A 20,079-nucleotide genomic window follows, 5' to 3' on the forward strand; every position below is an offset into this window, starting at 1 on the left:
CTCTGGTTTGCAGAGACTCGCCCTAGTGGAGCGTCCTGTTTCTATACGACATTGAGGATCCCGTCGCCTGTCGGAGCACGTTCGGTCCCTTCGCCGCCGCCGCCGTGTTTGCACAGGCTGACCGAGCAGGTTTTGGTTTCAACGTGTAATCCGATTACCCGCTCACAGATGCGATGCGCCTCGTCGTCACTGCGGGCCTATTATTATTAATAATAATAATAATAATAATAGCGAGGCCAGAAAAAAATGACGCGTCCCTGTGACCTTTCCAGTGATTTTAGTTTGACCCTCAGCGGTTCTCGGTCCTCCCATTCGTACATTTAGACCCAACTTTTTTTTTTTCTTCCTGTGCTATTTTTACTTGATAATTACTTCTCTGGAAAAATACCCAGAGGACACGCCCTTTATGTAATAGACAATATGTTTAATTGAGCCAATTAGAGGGAGTCCATATTGCACAGCAGCTGTGTACACACACACACACACACACAGGCGGATCCGCACGGCACCAGGAAAGGGATCTAGGGAGAATTTGGAGTAAAGAAACCCAAAACACTTGATTGAGTCCGAAGGCCTCCTGCGTGCCAGAGCGGTGGCGTTTCCCCTCCCCAGATGCACACGGTTAGCGTGCGTGTGAAAGCCTCAAGAGGCCCTCGCCGATCAACCCGGACGCGTCGGTTCTCCAGCTGCCGGCTCGTTGCCGGTGTTACTGGGTTTTTCTTATGCGTGGACGATACGGTCGGTGGCTTCGACCTTTCTCAGTTACGCCGTCGCTCACGGAAAGGTCTTTTGGAGAACGTGGTCTCACCGGATGACGCGTTCGGGGGGCCCCAGGTTCTCCCAAAGATGGCGGTTGGCATTTAGGTCGGGCGTAGTGACAATCGGCATGACGATGACGATGCGGTTCTGGTAGAAGGTTGGCCCGGCGCCGGCTGTCTGTCAAATCCACTCGGTAGCAACGAAATGTACTTTATCAGGTTATTTTAACGAGTCATATTTATTTTAGTCTGATCCTGCAGGGCTTTGAGAGATGCGTACAGTTCATATTGTGTGTTTTTGGTAGTTTTGACCGGTGTACAAGCAACATTGTCGTGTGCATAACTTGTAAAAGTACTCGTGACGGATGAATCGCAGCAAATTCTCACATTTGAGAAGCTGGAATTAGCGACTATTTCGTATTTTATCTCGCTCGAGAAGGGACTTGAAACAATAACAACGTCCTAACTCGCAAACTATAAAGACAAAGTCCTGGCAGAGTAAATAGATGCAACCTACTTTCATCTGGATTTTTTTTAAAGTGTAAAGGCGTTCCGGGGGTTTTCTTTTTCATATTCTGAGAAAAAGAAAAACTACAGCTCCCGTGGTAATTTACAACCGCCCGGACCCACATATCATAACCGTGTTACATCGTACGCGCCGCTATAACCACGAGTCTTTTTACCCTTTTTAAAAAAGTTTTGATGATGATTAACCCGAGTTGCGCAACAACCTTTCATTCACCTCCAATGTTAAAGTGACTTCTCGTGTTTCTGCCATTCAGGTCTGGTGGAGATCTGCTTGATGCATCCGCTCGACGTGGTGAAGACGAGGTAAGCCATGCATCCCATTCACCAACTCCTACGTGAACTCATATTCAGTGTGACTTTTACCTCACGCAAATATATATATATTTTTTTTATCCACATCTGCCTTGAATCCTCTCGGTGGGAATTTGGGTCTGTGTGTGTTTTCGTGAAGTTCTCAGCATACCGGCTCTTTTGTTCTCCCCCAGCTGGGCCAACTCCTTGGCAGCAATGCCAAGAGCCTTCGAGAGGTATCGTGGAAAAATGAAATGCATCATTTATACATTCATTTATTCCCCCCCACCCTCCTCGCAATGTAAACGTTAGACTTTTTTATTTTTTATCTTATTACTTAATTTAAGAATAAATATGTTTTCGTTTTTCTTCTTCGGCTCCCGTGGAATAAAAAGATGACTCGCGGGACCAATCGGATGCCACCAAATGAACCGTGTGTGTGTGTGTGTGTGTGTGTGTGTGTGTGTGTCTAATGGCTTGTGTTCCGTCAGCGTCTCCTTTTGTGTGTGTGTGTGTGTGTTATGCAAGAGTGGCAGCAGTCTGGAGCTGTTGAGTGATCAGGAGCCTCACACCACAGTGTCTCAGCCGGCCATAAACAGGTCGTGGGCTACTACTAAAGCTTTATAGTCTTTCACAGGCCTAGCCAAGACCTCTGCCCCCCCCCCCCATCCATTCACTACTTGTCAGTAAATTGTGCTGCTTTTTCTGTCATTTACGGCAGCGTGTTTCTTGGTAAATAAATTGCTCGGCGTGCCTTTTAAAAAAAAAAAAAAGAAAAAAGAAAAGTGAGACGGTTGCACTTTGAAGGCCGGTTTGCCACCACCTGAACGCGGAGAGATAAAAAAAAAAAAAAGGGGATAAAAGCCAAGGGGTGAGCGGCCGGCGTATTAGTCGATATTCGATACTTTGAAGGCACCCGGTGTGATTTATTGTCCCCCGAGTGGAACCTATGGGGTTTTATTACAGGTACGGCTCGGCCTGTCCGTCCTCACACGAGGGGTCAGGGTTAAAAGTGCATCCCGCTATTTTCTTTGTAACGCTCCTTTCTTAAAGAGCGGTTAAAAAAAAAAAAAAAAGACGCTCTAAAATCGGACAGGTTTATCTATTTGTTTTCTGTTTGTGTTGACCATGTGTTCACGTTGACGGCGTCCGGCGTGGGAATTGATTCCCGGTTTTTTTTTTAAAAACAAAATGAACAAACGGAAACAGCCTTTCTTCTTTCTTCTTTTCTTTTTTTTTCTTTTTCTTTTAATTGGGAGCTTTAGATGATGTCAAAAAGTGTCTAAACAACGGGAGGTTGCTGCTTATTTTCACGGACGAGCCCACACTGTACCGCGCATGTGCACGCACTTTAACATCCACGCGTGAATTCATGAACATAGCATACATACCAGCTAATTGGGACACGGAGGGAGCTGAAATCCATTAGCAGGAACCTTGGAGCCCGAGAGTCAGACACCGGCACACCTTCGCTGGGTCTCTCTCTCTCTCTCTCTCTCTCTCTCTCTCGCTCAGGCATGGCTCTTATTAGGCACCGGCTCCTGCTTTAATGTCCACCGGTCCAAATTGAACAGCAACTGGAGTAAATTTACTTTTTTCCCCACCAACTCAGAATCAAAGGGATTTCTTCCCCCCTTTCTTTTTCCCTTTTTTTTTCCTTTTCTTTTCAAGGTAAACTTCATTAAATGCCTCTACCTGCCTGGGCGCTGATGTTTACCTATATTCTCCAAAGGGAGGGTTTATCTTTCTTATCCTCTGAGCGCGCAGTGCATTTAGAATTATCTGCAGTCGTTGGTATAGAGGCACTGAATACTGCCGTTATGAATCAAAAATGTCCTTTTAAATAAAAAGGGGTTTGATTCACCCACCAAAATGATTGTTTTTGGCAGGTAAATGAAAATCTGCGTTCCACACATGTGTTAAGTTAATTTCATCTCGGGGTGTGTATTTAAAAAAAAATGTTGACCACGCTGGACATGGCTTCAGATGTAAAGCGAACATCTTGTCAGACTTCTTCTGCCTTTGTTGTTGCACTTTCGCTCCCCGTCGCGGGGGCCCACTGACCAGTCGAGCCGTGACCCCGGTAACTCACCTTTGCTAACAAGTACATCTATCTTACATCTGAGGTGCTCCTGCGGAGCCCACCTTCCATCAGCGTGACTTACTGCCGCCACCGCCGCCGCTACTACTACCTCTTTCATGGTTTGCGAAAGAGTTGGAACGCGAACACATTTATATATCGGTGACGTTCACGGATGCAACAGGCGAGGCCGGCCGTCGGGTTCCGTGCCACGGTGGAGATTTATCTTACCGGGGGCACATGGCTAACGGCATCGGTTGTAGGACCGCGAGTAGGATTACGAGCTAACGCAAAAGGAAAACCCCGAAGATATTCCATTTCAATCGGGTTGCATGACGGTAAAAAAATAAATAAAAATAAAAGCCCCGGAATGTTCTAGCGTGGCGTGTTGTCGAACTATTTCTACGACATTACACGTGTGGCTTCACATCGGAAAAAAAAACTGTTGCGTTGTTTCTTTGCGTTCTCATTGCGAGTCAAATCCGGATTAAAATTTTTTTTTAAATCAGCCCGATTATGTAAAATGTGTGGCATTCTCGGCACAAAGTAAACCGTTAATTGCCCGACCCTCCCCAGGAATGTGTGTGTGTGAGGGGGGGGGGGGGGGGGAGGAGCCAGTCGTCGGGTTGAGCAGAAAAGAGACACAGTGGGACCGAAGTTACAGCTTTTCATTAACCTGGAAACCACCTAGTTACATGGTTCACGGGCTGGTCTCAGCTCACTTGGAGGTAACAAAGGGTGTCGGGCGGCACTTTTCTGCAGGGGGGCTGTGTGCGCTCGGGGCACCCCATCTGACTCTGATCAGGTTCTCCCTCTCATTAGAGAGTTGCACCGAGCCTGCGTTTTCCCCTTCATGTCGAGATCCTATTACAAACGGAAGCTCCACCCTTACACACACGATTCATGCGAAGAAGAAGAAGAAGAAGAAAAAAACATACTCGCACTCATCTGAGCCGCATCCCAGTCAAACCCCGTCGTTTCACTTCCAGACGGTGATCTGATGCCCCCAAAAAAGATGTATTCTGTGCAATAACTCTTGAGTGAGCCACTCCTTCTTTTGCCTGTGTTCTCCATCTGCACACACACTTTCTTTCTCTCTAATTCCCCATTCAGAGTCTCTCTCTCTCTCTCTCTCTCTCTCTGATATTCCCACTTCATCCAGTTTCTTCTAAGCTCCTCCCACAATCTTTTTACATTCGGTCTTCGACGCTTTTAGCGTCTCAGCAGAATTAGCCACGACTTTAGCTAATATGAACCATATTGTGTAACAACGTCATGCTCATTACCTCTGTGCAGTTTTTTTTTTTGTCGGGGCGGTTATGTAATGCCGTTTTAAATCCCCCCCCCCCCCTTGTAGTACATGTGTTTTAAGAAGATTTGTATTGTATTATGCAATTCTTGTAAATTGTATTCTATGACATGGGCTGCCAGAGTCGCTGCAAAACCGCTAAGCCATGCAGTAGCCCCCGTTTTCAAGCCTGATTAGAAAAACCTGGCACCGGCCCTCGCTCGCGGCGGTATCCACGGCAACGCTACCTTCCATTTGGTCACAGCATGCATGAAAGTGGTGTCCCACTCAGGGTGTGGGGGGGGGGGGGGTGCTTGAAAGTGATCTTTGATGAGGGCTTTGACAGATGACGTCCAGTCTCTCTTTTTTGTGGAACGTGTGACGGCCGCTGAGGATGGCCCGAAGGCTTCACCCCTCCCTACCCACCTCGGTTTGGCCCCCCAGCTGCTCGGTGAACCCCGGTGCACTTATGGAGGAATCCCTGACAACAACCCTCAAACAGCAGGGCACAAAGCCGCAAGCGGCAGCCCGATAGCCCATCTCGCCTTGTAAAGGAGCCGGCAGGTCAGCGGTCGTCAAGCAGACCTCCTAATCCCTCCGGCGCTGGACAGACTGCGGGGCCGGGAACTTTGCTCTCGGTGCACAAGCCAAAAAAAAACACACGCAGCGCACGTCTGAGGGTGGAGGCGAGCTCCGCTTGGGCACCGCTCTGCTGCACAAGCGGTGGTTTGAGTCCAGTGCACGAGGCGGAGAGCGAAGCTCTTTCATGAGCGCAGCGTTTTTTAGGATTAAAAAATTTGGTCGTACTCAGTCTTCTGTTTGTCCAATCAGATTGAAAATATTGGACATTTTGATGATGAGCAATTAGGCCTATGTGTCAACCCCAGGAGTCACATCGATATTGAGTCATGTATCAACCTCATGATTTGCATTTGGTGCCAATGCAGGAAGCAGTGTGACAGGAACTAAGGGTGCAGCAGGTCCTCGGTTCCACCTGGACAGCCGTGCAGGTGAAAGTTCACATCCCATCACAGGAGATGAACGCTCGTGTTTTTGTTAACTGTAACCCGTTTTTTTTTTTATAAAAGGTCCACGGTGTCCCGGACAAATGGGAGAACTTACGGTCAAATGCTATCTGTGTCTTCTGATAGGTTAATGACATAACGTAGAATAGTAATATTCTCCTGTTTGTATTGTTGTGTGTGTGTGTGTGTGTGTGTGTGTGTGTGTGTGTGTGTGTGTGCAGCCCTTTTACACAGGAATGGGTCATAATGTGTGTTTTTTATGATACAGGAAATAAGATGTGACTGTTAGATATGTGGATACCTTTCAAGGCACATCCGCATCCTTTACGGCTTAAGCGGACTTTACGAGATGTTTAAATGTTAGACTTCTACGGAATTTTGCAGTATAATTTTTTTGGGCCACTATCACAATCTTTCAATAACCTGAACCGTACTGGTGTGGGGGGGGGGGGGGGGGGGGGGGGGTCATGGCCATGTGCATATTACAGAAAACGAGAGGATTTAACAAAGTTAACAAAGTTTTTTGTGTTGGATCATCAGGGGTCTTTTGGCTGTTAAGTCCCGCCCCTTGAACGCAGACTGACCAATCGTAGCTCCAGGACGGAACTAAGAGTCAGGTTTAAACATTCAACGCGAAAGAAAAATGAATCCCATAATCCAACAAAGGAGAAACAAAAACGGCCAATGAGAGCGACTTGACAGTAAAGGTCAATAAATAACAACAATGGCATCATCACAGTCATATATGACAAGTTTGGCAATTTCTTAAATAATGTGACATCTCCGTCAGAATCGGACCCCCCGGTGGTCCCCGGGGGGATTATATGATGCAACTGCAACGTCCATTTCTATTCACCTTTTCTTTTTTTCTTTGTTTTTTTTTGTGTCGCCCTATCTAATAAAAGCAAAATGCCAGAAAAATAAACTTTTAAAACCTAAGCCCATTACTTTTAACGTTCCGACAGATGTTGCTGCAGTCGCAAACGGATGACTTATAATGGAGAGATCTCACTCTAGATTGAGGTGCACACAAAGAGCAGATGTGTGTGTGTGTGTGTGTGTGTGTGTGTGTGTGTGTGTGTGTGTGTTGTGTGTGTGTGTGTTTGTGAGTGTGTGTCGTACTGGCGCACCTGTAATCATTATCAGTGAAGGGGTTCACATTCCACTCTACTAATTACAGAGCGAAGGCATTGTGTGCTTTTGATTTCTCTGGACCCTGACTGTGCTACAACCACAGCGCTGCCCCCCATCGCGCCCTCTTTATTTTTGACTCTCAAACTCATGCTCGTCTCTCCAGCTTTCATCGGGTTTTTTTTTTTTTTTTTCCCGACCTTTCGCAAGCAGCCTTTTTGGGACTTTTTGGGCACGTCCCGACTTAAACAGCATGTGACGCGCAGGATGCATCTTAACTGTTTTAAGCATGTGGTCTTGCTTTGCGTTTTTGGCACAATCTATTTCCCTTTTTTTTTTCATTATTTTTTTTTTCCCTCCCGTGCAGTTGTGATAATCGTGATAATCTGTACTTAAAGTGTTTTTAACTGACTGACACTTAAGAGCTTAGCGTCGCCGCAGCCTCAAACAATAATGGGGGAAATAGTCACGCGAGTCATCACGCTGTCGTCTCTGTTGTGTGTAAACACTGGTGTTCATTTTCTTCTTCCTCATTCTTTCGCGTCTCTCTTAACACCTCGGCTATCTGGTTGCCGGTGCATTGAGAAGGTGATCGGCTCGGTGTGCCACATTCCAGCCACAATCACCCCCTGTAATTGCAGATTATATATTATAGCATAATTCCATAATTCCACTCGCTCTTTGCCGCTAGGTCCTATAGCTCCAGTTTGCATGATCTTTATAAAAAAAGAAAGAAAGATGCAGAACACAGCGGGGCGGTCGTCCTTAGTCTGAGTCGTGTTGATTTAAGTGTTTTAGTTGAATGCAGTTATGAACTGGCTCCTTGTGGTTGAATTTTTGCATCTCAAGTTGCTCATCAAACCCCTCCCCCCAGCTCACTTTTCTGGGATTTTTTTAATTATTTTTTTTTAGCATCGTTACTTTTTCAAAGGTCTGCATCACTGACTGGAACCCATAATGCTTCACGTCACTCACGATGCACTTAAAAATAAACTGGATCTAAAGGTACAAGATCCGGTTGGCGTCCAGTCAAAGGGATTATCTGAACCGGCTTTAAGTTCTCCCTCCGTAATACCAGGAGTCGTGGCATTTGATGAATATGTCAGATAAACAGTGAATGGGGGAGGAGGGGGGGGAGGCTAAAAGGAAAGATAACGGTAGTGGTCGCCTTTCACTTGGAGACCTCTTTATCCTCTTTACCCATGTTGGGAGATGGTTTCTGAATAAAGCTAAATGATGTGGCTCCCACTCTAAATGAGTGTGAGCCAACACCTAAAACCCATCGAGCTGCAGACGTTTATACGGTATAAAAAAAGCATATAACAAGGTATTGGTGACTCTCGGGTTTCTCTCTGGAGGCAGTTGTCTTCTGTCTGGAGCGCACTGTGTTATAGCCAACGGTAGCCTGCTGTCAGGGAAGTCTCCAAAGATCCTGCAGCCGCTCTCCTCTCACTTCAAAGTGGCTGTTACTGTCGCCGGCCCGGACCCCGTCTATCACCGGGTAGTCCTGACCTGTAGCTCGTCCGGCCGGCCGTCATCTGTCCCGGCTTCTGTTTAGTTTATTGTATTTTTTTTCACCCCGTCTCCTACGTTGGAATTATGAACCGAAGCTGGTTTGGTTCCTAAAGATTTTGTTTGTTTTTTTAAATAAAGTTGTATGGGTAATACTTGCAGAACTTGGGATAAGCTATTTTATTTTTTTATTTTTTTTATGTTCCTTTTACGGTTCGATCTGTTAAAGTGTAATGTTACATACAATATACCTGTAATGAAAACGCTAGCACCGTAATTTAAGTTAACGGCCGTTTGGCCAGAGGTTAAGAGACCCCGGTTTAAACACCCCGAGAAATCCTTTTTGTATACAACCACTTACTGGAAATGTCAGCTAAGAGTACCGGTGGTTTTTTTTCTTCTTTTCTTCCCGTCTGCCTCCACTGCATTAGCAGCTTTCTTAATTTGCTGCAGGTCCTCTCTTAACGTATAAGATCTGTCAGTCAAGCAGAAGTGAGAAATGCTCAAAACATCTGAGTCTGAGTCTCGCCCTTCATATATATATATATATATATATATATATATATATATAGCCTGTCCTCACGCTGTTTTATGCAGCTCTTTTCCTGCTCTAACACACTAACACAGCCTGATCTCGGGTCACAGAGGTCACAGTATATGAGCAGACATCTGGACCGGCAAACTGATCCCGACATCACCATAGGGAATCGGGGGGAAGGGGGAGTCGGTTTTATCAGAGCGAGAACGAACGTATCCTCTTAATACCTGCTTCAGAACGCGGTGCTGACCCAGGATCAGTCGGGTTTGTGGTGCCGGTGAAACCCAAGCTGGCCTGGTCCAGATCAAGCGCCTGGCAGCCTGCCGTGTCACAAGCACAAAAAAAGGGTTTATCACTTCCCCTCTGCTCCCCATCTTGCATCTTCCCCCCCCCCCCCCCCCCCCCCCCCTCAACTTTTATTTTCCTATTCCTCTCTCCGAGGCGGGTTCTGTCTTTATTGGCCTCCTCCTGTTCAGGCTCAAACACTTTGCCCTTCAAACGGCTTCGCTATCGATTTCCATTGCTTCATTTTTAATGTTGCCGTGCAGGATTTGCGTCGTATTTATTTTTGTCCCGAAGCAACTCGCGATAAGTGCAAAAAACACACAGTCTCATTGTTTTATGTTCTTTTTAAACACTTATTTTTTTTTACTCACTGACAGTCGGTCAGCACTGACAACCACCCTTTTATTTTATTATTTATGGTTCCACTCTTTAACCCCGAAGCGCGATTCGACGGCTCGAGACACGATCGGCCAGCGTTTTTTTGCCATGTTGGACCATTTAGGTCGGGAAAGTGCTCTTAACCTCATGTACCAAATGCAATGGACTTCTACCATCTTTATGATCCTGCTCATTAAAATTAATTGTGTGGCTGTAAAAATAGATTCCCCCCTTTTTTTTTTATGTTGCCCCTCTGGATTGTCTTATGCTTTTCAGATCTAACGTGAGAAATTGCCGAACTTTTTCCGCCGTTGCCCCCTCGGTGATTCACTTCTTCCATTTTCTTCAATCGTATATTTTGTTGTTGTCAAAGCACTCCGAGAGGAGTGAGTAGATCAAGGCTCTCGCCGTGTAGCAACCGGTCCAAATACACAGCAACACGCATAAATCACAATGTTCATACTTGGAAGAAAAAATGGCACAATTTGAAATATTACAGCATGTTAGATGAGATAAGCTACCTGTTGTAGGACGGGTCAACACTTCTTTATGTCGAGTGTCTGAATAGCTATAAATATGATTTCATATCGACCTTATTACATCCTAAAATTTAAAATGGTCATCAAAATGTGCCACTGAGGTAATACCCCTCATTTAATAGGGCACATTTTTAAGAGATCTCCTAAAAAGCATGGCCGGCCCCTTTAAAAAAAAAAAAAAAAAAAAAGTAGACCCATCAAACTTCTGCCTTTTGATCAAACACCCCTCCTTACCCCTTTCCCATAGGCTTCTTTTTTCTTTTTTTTTAACACCATCATTAATGAGCCTCACCTCAGCATCTCGTCCTCTGCGGGGTGACGGCCCCCAGTTCGAGCCCATTACCGCCGGGGTCTGGGAGCGGACACGGCTTTGTAAGGGCCCTCAAACGCCGCGCTCCTGTCCATTAAAAGAAATACAAAGAATGGGGCTCTCCGCCCTCGTTTACCTTTTTGACTTAGAATTTGTACTTTTTTACAGGCAGTGGAGGTCAAGGTGGGCGAGGTCTCCGGGATTATTCACCCCGGAGTGCTCGCCTCGTTCACAGGAGCGCCCCGACCTGCCCCTCGTCCCGGGCTGCTCTGGGCCCGTAAAGCACAAACACAGGGCCGAGAAGAAAGAGAGTCCTCTTGATGAACTCACAGATCTCATCACCTCTTGCGTATACTGTATCGATGATTGAAGGAGTTGCTCCGGGCGATGTGTTCTCGAGGGAGCCCCAGGGTTCTCTCTGGGTCTCCCGGTCTGCAGCGTTTACGATGCGCTTGGCCGACTCCAAGGCCAAGGGGCTCTTGGAGGCCATCTTGTGCTCTTCTTCAGCCAACCGGTATATCTTTTTACTCTGAGGCTTCATAAACAGAAACTAAAGCCTTTTTGTCCGTACAAATCTGAGTGTTATTTTTCCAGTGAAAAGCGATATTAGCGTCTTCCTCGCCGGGGGCCTGACGGTTCCCCTGCTGCCACGAGTTCTCTCTGGTCCTCCCTATTATCTCCCACTCCCTTGGCCTTGCCGTTTGGTCTTTGGCTTTTATGGCAGGGTAGGAGAGGGTTCATGAGGAAATGAGGTGACCCCCGGGGTCACGAGTGGGGTCCTTGCCAAGCCCACTCTCTCGCGGGCCGGTTTGGGGTCGAGGAAGGCAAAGCAAAGGGAGACCGGGGCAGACTGTGGACAGGATCCCTTCCATCCTTGACCCCAGCATCATGTGCCTTTAATTAAGCCAAGATTTGAATATGTTTACAAGCCCAAGTCGTCTTAAATCTTCCGGGTCCTTGCCCCCCTCCCCACTGTTCGCCGTATTCCACCGGCATCTCATATACCTCAAGTCCCTTCTTTTTCTTCTCCTCTTTAATATGGTGTCAGACATCTATTTATTATGCTGTTTTAACTAGTTTTCAGGAACAGGGTTACAAGCTATTTGGGAATCCAACCAAATAGGATTCGAGGGACACCCCTCTAAGATGTTAATCTGTTAGCGATATGAAAGGCCGCTCACCCCACTAAACTCCCCCCTCCACTGGAACCTGGGGGCCCTTTATGGCCCCATCAGGCACCCGCATGGACGACTTACTGCTGACCTTGCGACCCGGCAGTTGAAGCCATATGAGGAGGGGAATCTTTCTCTTGTCCCCACTCCCCTCTTACTCTCTCCACTTCTGCTTCTGTTTCAGAATCCCTTAATGTTCCTTCACTATTATTCCCCTCCTAATAATTCCTCGAGTTATCGTCGATTAACTTTGGTTTATCCCGTTTTGGGTTGTCTTTACCACGTGGCGGGATGTAATGAGATCTCTTCTCATCCTCTCAATACCTGAAACTCTTCATCTCCAAACAGGCGCCGTTTATATATTCCTTCTTTCACCCCCAACTGGTCTCTCGTGTAAAAGATTTACACACACGCTCACCGGCCTTTTTATTAGGGAGGCACCAGCGTGTTTTTCTACAACAAGAAAAAGGTCCTACAAACCGGCTCCGTCATATAAAAAATTTACACGTAACTAAAGAGCTGTTACAATTGGCTTACTAGCATGTTAGTAGTCGAAAAAAAAGGCCCGGTGCCGCGGAGTTGGGTTGGCTAATTGGATCGGTTGGGTTAAATAAATGTTTGACTTCTCCCCTGTGCTGGGAAGGACTTGGTGGTAGGAGCCTCTCATCGGATGAAAGGGAGAGGTGGAGGTGGAGGTGGGGGGGTAAGGAGGGGAATGAGCTCATTTTTTATACGCAGTCGAATTGGTTTAGTGTATTATTTTTTCACACAGGTGCCCCCCAATTGTAATTTACACAATAAGAGCAATAAAACAAAGAAAAGTAACAACAATGTGATATTTACATTGGACTCTTTGCCGTTTGCAGGTTCCAGATCCAAAGGGGAACCAGTGACCCCACCAGCTACAAGAGCCTCAGTGACTGCTTCCGGACCGTCATCCGCAACGAGGGGTAGGTCACCCTCTACGGCCCGTCTCCCACTGCACACAAAGGTCACGAGTTGGTCAAACGGTTGGAGTCAAGACTTCCTGTTTCGGTCCACTCAGAGTCCACTCAGATGGCTCGGCGACGAGGTGGCTTTAATTTGATAGAATAATTAAAAAAAAAAAATACTCAAATCTGATGGTGGAGCGATTTACATTGGCCAACATAATTACGCTCAAACAATTCAATTAACACAGGTGAAATATTTTTATGTAGCTTCCATGTGAGAGTATATATTCAGCCTCTATGTCCTAAAGACATATTCTGCTGGTGTTAAAAGATGGTGGCTGCAAAGCTGAAAGTGTTACAGGCTTCTCCAACTAACTGGAGACAGTCATCCCGCTGTGCTCCCTCCTCCTCCTCCTCCTCCTCCTCCTCCTCCTCCTCCTCCTCCTCCTCCTCCTGCGCTGTGACAGCACCGTGAGACAGTGCAGGTGCAGGGAAAGTGTTTGCCACTCGCTCCATTTACGGCGAGCCGACAGCTTTACGGCGGATATAAAGTTGATCTGCTGCGAGGTGTGAGTGAGGAGCGCGAGGGCGAGAGGCTGGAAACCCTACACACTGGGTGCAGTTCAACGCTACGCGGCTAACGTGCTAGCAGGAGCTGCGTCCACACACACACACACACACACACACACACACACACGTCGTGAAAGTGAATGCCATTGTGGGCAGGAGGAGGATGGTATGAAGGTTATCTGACGCAATGAAAATGGAGGTCAAATTTCACGGCCGTGAATTACGCCAGATATTTTAAACCGTCGGCCGACTCCCCGCGGACGGAAGATCCACTTTCCTGTCGACCAATTATCACCAAGAGTATATTTTTGCTGAGGCTGTAACGACTCCCCAGTAGCACATTGTGGATTACCTCCAGGCCAAACCACTTAGTTATAATTTATACAAATAGCTGTTGGCCCCACTGTTTTGAATTATTATTAAAAATAAACATTTCCCGTCAGCTCGTGGCAGGGACGGGGCTAACACCAGGCCCCTCTCTCTCTCTCTTTCTCTCTCTCTCTCTCATCTCTCTCTCTCTCTCTCTCTCTCTCTCGCTCTCTCTCTCCGAGGTGACGAGGGTGGAAACCTGAGCGCTCTGCTCCAGCGCTGTGATTTAATGAAGAAAAAAGATACGGAAATGTGCACGAGCGTGACACCATCACGTTATATTTTTTAGCAGGGATTATTGTGGTTTTAAAAAAATAAAAAATAAATGTTGCATTTAATCTGGAAAATGTAGCGTGAAATCCTGTCGCTGTGCTCGTGCTCGTGTGACGGCGTCGAGCTGTGCTCGCCAGCTCTCGGGTTGGTGTATTGCCTTACCTCCTTTCTCTGTTGCATGTGGGTGCAGCAGCCACGAGCATGTGTTAAGTGTTTCCGTCTGGAGGGAAACAAAAAAGACTCTATTCTCCAGCATTCTTTACCAGCGTGGTATCCAGAGAGCGGGTCGCGGCCCAAAGCACGGCCACGCCAATATTAAAAAAAGGGTCCTCGCATAACAGCGGAGCGTGTCGCTAGACCGGTGACTAAAGCCTGGAGCTGACGCCGTGCACGGTTGAGCATGGGCAACCCATACAAATAATATATATGTTTATTTATGTATGTTTAGCTATTTGTGTCTTTTGACAGGAGTTGATTTTTCACCTCATTTCTTGTCTGGATTAAACGGTTTCAGAGGTGCTGGCAGTTTGTTACCTGTGGACAGACCCATGCTAGCTGTTTCCCTCTGTTTCCAGTCTTTATGCTAAGCTAACCTAGCGTGCAGACTTGTAACTTCTCAAATGTTCAAACTTTTATTTTAACAATATGTTCTCACTTCAAAATCATTAAAATACAGGAGTTTGTTTTTAAAAAAAATTCTCAAAAAGTTATACACTTAACTCGCTGTAGGCTAAACTTTTTTAAAAGCATTTTAAAATGACGGAACTTTTAACTAATCAAATTTACCCAATTCACAACAAATAATAGATCGAACATTTCATCACCAATGCAAGAAATGTAACTTCATAATTTCATAGCAGGAAAGAAAGTCCATAAATACCACATTTATATATATATATATTTATATATATTTTTTTTAACCTTTTATCTGCTGACTTTAGAGGTGAATTCATATTTATTGTTGTAAGTGTTGTGCCTTTTATCTCGTGAACCCTGCCCAATGCTAACCCTGCTGTCGGGGACGAAGTCAAGGTTACATGAGACGCTGGGAAAGAGAAGATATTTGCAGATGAAGCATGCCGGTTTGTTTACATGTCAAAATGCAGATCATATTTCCCCACACGAATAAGTGTCTGCTGACGGAAATGATCCGTTTCCTTTTAATGCTTTCGGCGCATTTCAGATGTGAAGGAGTCGACGCGGTCCGTACGCTCCTCTCCAAACGTATGTGGGCTGTTTAAAAAAAAAAAAAAGGAAAGGTTTATGAAAATTAAAGACAAATCGTACACACACACACACACACACACACAACACATCAATCCCCCGCCCTCTCTCTTCCCTCGTTGTGTGTGTCAGGAGGCCATTTGTTTAGGAAAGCCAAAAAGGGACTTAGTTGTACTTTACAATGGAAATCAAATGAGGATTCAAATGACGGCCACTCACCAGAGGCCCCTATTTGTTCTGTAGCAAATGTTTCACTCCTTCTTTATCACCTGGTGGCTCCCCCGGGGGCCCGACCACACCCGGGAAACCTGCGGCCGCCATTTGCATGGACAAAGAGAGCAGAGCAAAGGGTCTTCCGTCCGACTGAAATAACTTGTTTACGCAAACAATGCAAAGGGGATCATTTCTCTGGCTCCTGGGAGGAATTTTCCTTATCCATAATCCTTCTCCCCAACGTCGTTATTGACGGCCTCTGTCAACCGATCGCCAGCGTTTTTTTTAATGACCAGTTTGTGGTGGTTGTTGTTGTTGTTGTTCTCAGTGGAGAGGTATTCACACGTGGACCTAATCGACTGAAATCATCTGTGTTGATTCGTGGAGTTGCGCTGTTGCCACAACAGAGCCGGTGCCGCTCGCTCGCAAGATACAAGTCCTCGTCCTCTTTGTCCTCTTTGTCCACAGAGCTGTGTTCAGTATCAATATGAACTCTCTCTCTCTCTCTCTCTCTCTCTCTCTCTCTCTCTGTTCCCGTAACCTGCAAGCATTCTGCTTTTCATTTCTACCGTTTTAAAATGACTTATTAAAGGATGAGGCCGGTGATATTTTTAAATTTTTTGCTCTGAGCCTCAAGAAAAAAAAAATGCATCTTTTTATTTACATTTTTTAATACAGGGATCAAATGGGGAAGTATTTGTTGTGTACTATATTTAGCTGCTCCAGTGAGCATCTATTTACAATAGCAGGACAATGTATTTTGTATTTTTTTTTTCATTTTGTATCACGTCTACAGTGAAATAATTGATTGATGTGTGTTTTTAAATAGTTTCAGAACAACACTGGAGCTCTACGGCACAGGGGAATAGGAGCTATATCTATATCTTGGGCTGCACAGATTTATATATCTATACTTGTTATTTATTAAGTGTTTTTGGGACCAGTGGACACTAATAAAAACACAGATTATCTGACCGACAGTATACTTTCATACCTTCTATACGGCTAGCATTGAATAGAGGGGGCCTCCTTTATTTAAAATGAGATGCCTCCAAAGCGTATCGGAACAGGAGTCAACGACATCGAGCTGGTGGGTATTGACAGAGGGAGGAAATCGACATCTGGAGTCGACCCAAGTACACAAATGTCACGTTTAGAAAGAAGACCACAAAGGGCCAATGGCCCGGCTCGCCACAGACAAAAGGATCCACGTGGACCCGCGTCACAAAATACTCATCAAACGAGTCCAAAAACATCCCGATGACCGGATCAAGTCTCGTATTTACTTTTAAAGCAACAAAGTGTCAGATTCTGAACGAAGTATCAGTTCCAAAGTGTCAGAAGTTGTTGTGATTCGTCTGTTTGTTTTTGTTTTTTTAATGTTTGGACCGGTTTCACCGGTCTCGCCGCCAGGCTAACCCCTTAGACCAATATCTAGGAATGAGAAAGGTAGTTTGCTGTTCCTAGTGACAGTTTGTTATCAACACATAACATCTAATGAGTCTTGAGGCTTCAGGTGTGCTGCGCTTCGGAGCGGAGCCACGTTATTGTTGCCAAATATCACGGATAGGTGGGGTTTGACAGAGGATTTTCTTTTGCTTGGCACCTCGTCTGACATCGCCCTGTCAGTGTGAACTAAGAGCTCAAGCAAATGATCTATGGCACCTATGTTTTCACTAAATGGAGGGAGGGGGGGGGAGGGCGCACATGTATGCACTTCTGAATGTATACGAAACATACTTTCTGCTCTCGCTGCAAAAACAGAAAACACGCCACCGTCTCCCTTAGACGTAAACGTGAAAGACAGGTCAGGCGTATTTTGGGGCGAAACCTCCAGTGTGATGTCAATCAATATCAACCAAGTATATATATATATAAAAATGTAAATAAAATATATATATATATGTTATATTATATATATATATTTAATTTTTTTATATATATGTATTTTATATATATATATATATATATATAATATAATAAAATATTATATATAAAATATATATATATGTGTTATATATATATATATATATAAAATGTAAATAAAATATATATATATATATATATATATATATATATATATATATATATGTTATATTATATATATATATATATTTAATTTTTTGATATATTTAATATTTAATATATAATATTTTATTATATTATATATAATATTTTATTATATCTATGTGTGTGTATATAAGGGGGAAATTACAACCTCTCGTTATATTCTCCTGATTTATGAATGAAAATACATTAAATATATGAAAGTGTATAGGTTTAAATATTGCCGTTTTAGAGTGAGACATGAATTTGGGTCCATTTCAGAGCCGTCCAGTTGCATTTCTGTCTGTCTTAACAAGTGTGTAACTATCTAACCAGACTGACCATTCACTCTACTGTAAATATACTGCGTACAAAATGCAGTCCGTGTAAAACGTAGGCATCCATCTCCATACACATAACTCACTGTATCATTTTATTATTCTTTTCTTGCCTCCTAAGTACGCTTTAAATCACGGTCCGGCCGGACGGATGATTGAGCGAAGCCAAACTACCAGATTGAGTAAAAATTATACAGCGTCCCGTCTTTTGAATCATCCAGTGAATCAAAGGCTGAAATAAACCTCTTAAATCATTTCCTCCGCAGACTCTTTGGGGAACTTGTTGCCAGGGTTTGTGGTATGAAAATATATCTCGGGTAGTCGTGTTGCCAAACGGCAGCAATATACTCTCTGTAGCCATTTAGCTGAGCTCTGCATTAATCCTGCTGTCTGTATTCAATGCTGTCAGAGAAGGTGGGATTCATCCCATAACTGTTGTTATTCATGAAGCACACCTTAATAAATAGTAATAAACAGTCTCTGCATAGATGTCATCTTTTAATTCACGTATCGTAGCATAGTCGTTAAGTTTAAGTGTAAATTAACTTGATGACGTTATCGTCACAAAAATGGACAAAAGTGACAAACAAAAGGACCTTAAATCGCAGATTTCATAACTGCTAATTGATTTATTTTTTTTAACATATGAATGGAAAACCAACGGCTGCCTTGAATGACAAAATGAACACAGCCAGAGATCTAAAAACAAAAATATATGATTGGCTCTAATGTAAATGAGATAAAACATGCGAAACGACTGGTGTGTTTTGCACGAGGCCTACTTTTTAAATTAGATTTGCAACTAACAACTATTTTCATGATCAATTATCTGTTTATTCTCATATTAATTGTCTTTAAATGGCTGGTGTCGTCCAAGGAACAGGCCGGAACTTCACAATATTCAGTTTACTGTCGCACGTGACAAAGAATAGCAGAAAGATCTTCTCAAATGAGACGTTCAAAAAGAATGAATTATAAACTCGTGAATGAATACATTCATCATGAAGCCCGTAGAACAATAACCGTTGTCATAATACGACAGCAATGCGTAACGTTTCATTTCCTCTCTCTCTCTCTACAGCATCGTCGGCTTCTACAAAGGGATCCTTCCTCCGATTGTGGCGGAGACACCGAAGAGAGCGGTGAAGGTGAGAGAAAAAAGAAAAGAACATTCATGACGTTAACAGACACCCGAGGAGGAGCTTCTCGCGCTGTGACGCAATGCCCCGTCTCACCTTTTTCGCCTCAAACGGCTGCACGAAAAAGAAATCTAAATATTTTACTAACAAGCATTTGCAGCAGGCCTTGATTGGGGTGACGCGGCGCCTCGGATGCTCCTGTAATGAGACACCTGAGACGAGGATGTGTGGACAAAGAATTAGAAATAAATGCCGAGAACACGGTGGAAAAAAAATGTCTGGAGCGAAAGAATTAAACCTTTTCCTGAGTGTTTTTAAGTTAGCTGCTGTTATTAGCCTGTGTGTGTGTGTGTGTGTGTGTGTGTGTGTGTGTGTGTGTGTGTGTGTGTGTGTGCTCAGATGTCAGTTCATGAATGCACTTTCTAACAGTTTGGTTTATCCTGATCCTCCCTCTGCAGTTCTTCACTTTTGAGCAATACAAGAAGGTGCTGAATTTGACCCCTTTGTCTCCCGGTCTGGTGAGTCCTCCACACACAGAAAACACCTGAATACACCTGAAAAATAAACACTAGGGGCCCCGTTGGGGGGGGGGGGGGGGGGGGGGGCGTTACACCCGCTGGTAAAAACAAAGATTTAAAAAAACCCGGCAAGACTAATTTTTTACCGGCCGAATGAGTTTGTGTAAATTTTTTTCGAACGTGCAGTTTTTCTGTCCTGGTTCGTAACGCACGAGTACTATTGGAGAATTTACTTCAACTTTTTTTTTCATGTGCCTGACATACTATTTCTTCTATTATTATTTCTTGCTTAATAAGAAAACATTCGCCGTGTTTTCTCAGATGGTTTTGATCACGTTTTACTATCGTGGAGAACGTTAAAAAAAATAAAAATAAAATTGGCTTTACTCGCCGAACAGAATGTCATCTCTTAAAAAAAGTTAAGTGAAAAGAGCCTGAAATAACACTCGTGTTGGGTTTGAAGCACATATGAAAACATCGTTGATGGCTTAAAAAAAATAAATAAAAATAAATACATTCAAATATCAGGTATGGATGAACAAAAGGAAACAGGTTTTGTTTTTTTGCCGTTTTTTTCTCACTTTTTTTTTTAAGCAGAAACCTGAAAGTTCCAGTTTCACTT

General features: G+C 44.3%; 1 protein-coding gene across 1 annotated transcript in view; it reads left to right on the plus strand.

Annotated features, from left to right (window-relative positions):
* slc25a21 (solute carrier family 25 member 21) overlaps nucleotides 1–20,079 on the plus strand; it is a 76,280-nt gene that overhangs the window by 47,455 nt on the left and 8,746 nt on the right. Inside the window, exons 3-6 of the mRNA XM_034563163.1 lie at nucleotides 1,541–1,589; nucleotides 12,702–12,785; nucleotides 18,882–18,948; nucleotides 19,398–19,457. Coding sequence (XP_034419054.1) covers nucleotides 1,541–1,589; nucleotides 12,702–12,785; nucleotides 18,882–18,948; nucleotides 19,398–19,457 — 260 coding nt within the window. The remainder of the gene's footprint in view (nucleotides 1–1,540; nucleotides 1,590–12,701; nucleotides 12,786–18,881; nucleotides 18,949–19,397; nucleotides 19,458–20,079) is intronic.

Source organism: Cyclopterus lumpus, chromosome 22, assembly GCF_009769545.1.
Source record: "Cyclopterus lumpus isolate fCycLum1 chromosome 22, fCycLum1.pri, whole genome shotgun sequence".
NCBI lineage: Eukaryota > Metazoa > Chordata > Actinopteri > Perciformes > Cyclopteridae > Cyclopterus > Cyclopterus lumpus.